Here is a 3,329-nt window from a genome sequence, read left to right as displayed (position 1 = left end):
GCGCTGCCATTGGCCCGGCTGTCATGTGGTCGCGCGGAGGCATCCGCAATTACACGGGAATGTTTTCCTAGAGATGTCAGCCTACAAAGGACACAATCTCTCTTCCTCAAATTCCACCCCAAAATGTCCTTTCCCAACAGCTCTCCTGCCGCTAATACTTTTTTAGTAGATTCTCTCATCAGTGCGTGCAGGAGTGACAGTTTCTACTCCAACAGCGCCAGCATGTATATGCCACCTAGCACAGACATTGGGACGTATGGGATGCAAACCTGTGGACTCCTTCCGTCTCTGGCTAAAAGAGAAGTTAATCACCAAAATATGGGTATGAATGTACATCCTTATATACCTCAAGTAGACACTTGGACAGACCCGAACAGATCTTGTCGAATAGAGCAACCTGTTACACAGCAGGTCCCCACTTGTTCCTTCACTACAAATATTAAAGAAGAAAGCAATTGCTGCATGTATTCCGATAAGAGATCCAAACTCATTTCTGCAGACGTCCCTTCCTACCAGAGGCTGGTGTCTGAATCATGCCCCATTGAGAACCCCGAGGTTCCCGTCCCAGGATATTTTAGACTGAGCCAGACCTACGCCACTGGGAAAACCCAAGAGTACAATAATAGCCCTGAAACGAGTTCAACTGTAATGTTACAGTTAAACCCTCGCGGCAGCTCCAAACCGCAGATATCTGCTCAACTTCAGCTGGAAAAGAAAATGAATGAAAACCCGAACAACCAAGACAGCACCGCTAAAGTCTCTCAAGTGGAAAGTCCCGAGCCCAAGTCCACGTTGCAAGACGAGCGGAGCTGCCTGCCCGAAGGCTCTGTGTCCAGCCCAGAAGTCCAGGAGAAGGAGAGTAAAGGTCTGTATTACCGAGTTTAAGCCGTGCCGTGGTGTAACTCCAACACGCCAGCACCATAAAGCACGCTCGAATATACTAACGAGCATCACAGCCATCACATTTAATGCTAAGGAGTATTGGGCTGCAGGTGCTGTGTCTCTGAAGATTTTGGCAGGCAAAAATGCTACACAAAAGGGTCCAAAGATTTTCTGTAGAGATCTGCCTCTCTCGTGCGTGCAGACCGCCTCTGTGATGCGGGGTATATAGCCGATTGCTCCTTAATGCGCTGCAGCAGCCAAAAGCAGCCCCATACCTCTAAAAAAACACGTCTGGAGGTTGTAAAATAGGACCAGCTCAACTTTTTCTCGTAATATTTCGCTGTCTCTTTTTTTTTCTTTTTTTTTTTTTTTTAAACTGAGCCTTACTACGGTTTGATTGCATTTAAACATAATTACGATCCTACTAAAATAGGTGAGGAATCCTCGCTACCGGGCTGGGTAAAGTTGAAAACAAATATACAATAAAAGCAGCAGCCTGTTATCTGCCTGGTCCAAAGGTAAAATATTTCAATGTGGTGCTTTAGATAATCTTGGGTTGGTTTCCAAAAGTGCAACTTTATTTTGAAACACGTTTGAAAGGTAAAGGTGGTGGTAATCTGATTTTATTCTCCTTTTAAAAGTGCACTGAAACCTTCCTTTCGAATGCCGTGTGTCAAAGAATTCCAAACCGAAGATTTTTTCCTATCAAAATGTACTTTGCAACCTCTAGGTCGATTTTTACCCTACGTATGCATGGAGATTCTCTTTATCTGAATTATATTAAATAGCCCAGGTCTAGGTTGATGTAGGGCAGATTTCTTTCTGATGGGGAAAAAAATATCTAAAAGGAAAATAAAAATAAAGTAAAAAAAATCCAAGGCAGAGGATGTTAATTTCTTGTATATCTTTTTGGCTGGGAAAACGTCTATGTCTGCTCCTAGGTATGTTCGTGTAATTCATTTAATGATGGGGTGGTGGTGGTGGGGCTGCTTCAAAATACAGTAAGAGGGTGTTTTGTAATTGGGATATTTTCGTAGTAAGTGCCGTGGGAGCCTGAGGCGGCCATGGCGAGGCTAGACCCGTAAAAATGTGGCCATGGGGCTGATGGCAGGTAAAATATTGTTGAAATGCTTAAAACCGAGTCTATTTCTGTCAGGAGCTGGAGTGCGGGTGGCCACAAGGCAGGGTGCAGTGTGGTGGGAACGGGTGAGCCCAGCCTGGTAGCATGGTCCCCCCTCTCTGTGCCTACACCTCACCCGAGCTGTGTTCTTAATGCCCACATCCACCGTATCTGCCAAAGTCTGCAGAGGAGGGGTCATGGCCAAGGGTACACTCTAACAGACTGAGGTATTTTTGATTTTTTGTTCTTCTTCTTTGATTTTGATAGAGGAAGTCAAGTCTGATACTCCAACAAGCAATTGGCTAACTGCAAAGAGTGGCAGAAAGAAGAGGTGTCCTTATACTAAACACCAAACACTGGAATTAGAGAAAGAGTTCTTATTCAATATGTATCTCACTCGAGAGCGCCGTCTAGAGATCAGTAAGAGCGTAAACCTCACTGACAGGCAGGTCAAGATTTGGTTTCAAAACCGCAGAATGAAGCTCAAGAAGATGAGCAGGGAGAACCGAATCCGGGAATTGACCGCTAATCTGACCTTCTCTTAAACCCTAACCCCGGGGGGGTCACCAGTGAGGAATTGGCACAGCACCGCCACTTGCTAAAGGCAGGAGAGACTCTGGCAAAACCCGGCATTTCCCAGTTTTGGTTTGGTTTGGTTTTGGTTTGGTTTGGTTTGGTTTTGTTTTCTGATAGAATGTGACTTTTCGTCCTTCTTTTAGCGCTGCAAGTGAATATGTATTACTATGATGAGTATATAAAAAACCTAGCACGTGTAATTTATTTTTGTTCTCATCGTAATGCAGGGTAACTATTATTGAATATTATCATTTGGTCTTAACTTATTGGAACTGTCGAACATCCAAGCAATGTGACTTTTTCATGTTTTTACTAACAAAATGGTATTTATGTGGGGCTGTTACACGGGCCATAACGTTTTGAGTACATTCAATACTTTAAGAAAAAGAGGGGTTGGAACTTTGGGGGCGGGGGTGGGAAAGAGAAGCACATTATAATGTAACTATTCTCGCAAATTAACTTAGAGATTGTCATTCGTAAAATGGAATATTTCCTTCTTCTCATTGTAGACATTTCCTTGTGGTTGTGGAATAGTAGTCGTTCAGCAGCAATATGTCCTTCTTGTGCATGTTCTGTTCGCATGTAAAATGCAATAAACTCTGTAAACTACTGCGGTTCCTTTGGTTTTCTACAAATGTTTAAGAGTGCGGATGCAGGTTGGTCTCCAGATCTTTCTCTGTCAGCAGGTCTTTGGACTGGTGTACCTTCTTTCTGGTCTTTGTGTGTGTCTGTCTGGTTTTCTTTCTCTTCT

General features: G+C 43.7%; 1 protein-coding gene across 1 annotated transcript; it reads left to right on the top strand.

Moving 5' to 3' along the window:
• The first annotated feature begins 123 nt into the window (after positions 1–123).
• HOXD10 (homeobox D10) lies at positions 124–2,715 on the top strand. Its single transcript, XM_010136106.1, has 2 exons — positions 124–865; positions 2,270–2,715. The coding sequence occupies exons 1-2, from the start codon at positions 124–126 to the stop codon at positions 2,545–2,547; spliced, it is 1,020 nt and encodes a 339-aa protein (XP_010134408.1). The 3' UTR covers positions 2,548–2,715.
• The last annotated feature ends 614 nt before the right edge of the window (positions 2,716–3,329 follow it).

The sequence above is a fragment of the Buceros rhinoceros genome, unplaced genomic scaffold (genome assembly GCF_000710305.1).
Source record: "Buceros rhinoceros silvestris isolate BGI_N320 unplaced genomic scaffold, ASM71030v1 scaffold35605, whole genome shotgun sequence".
NCBI classification, from domain to species: Eukaryota; Metazoa; Chordata; class Aves; order Bucerotiformes; family Bucerotidae; genus Buceros; species Buceros rhinoceros.
The sequence above is the reverse complement of the archived record's forward strand: the minus strand, read 5'-3'. Positions and strand labels throughout refer to the sequence as shown.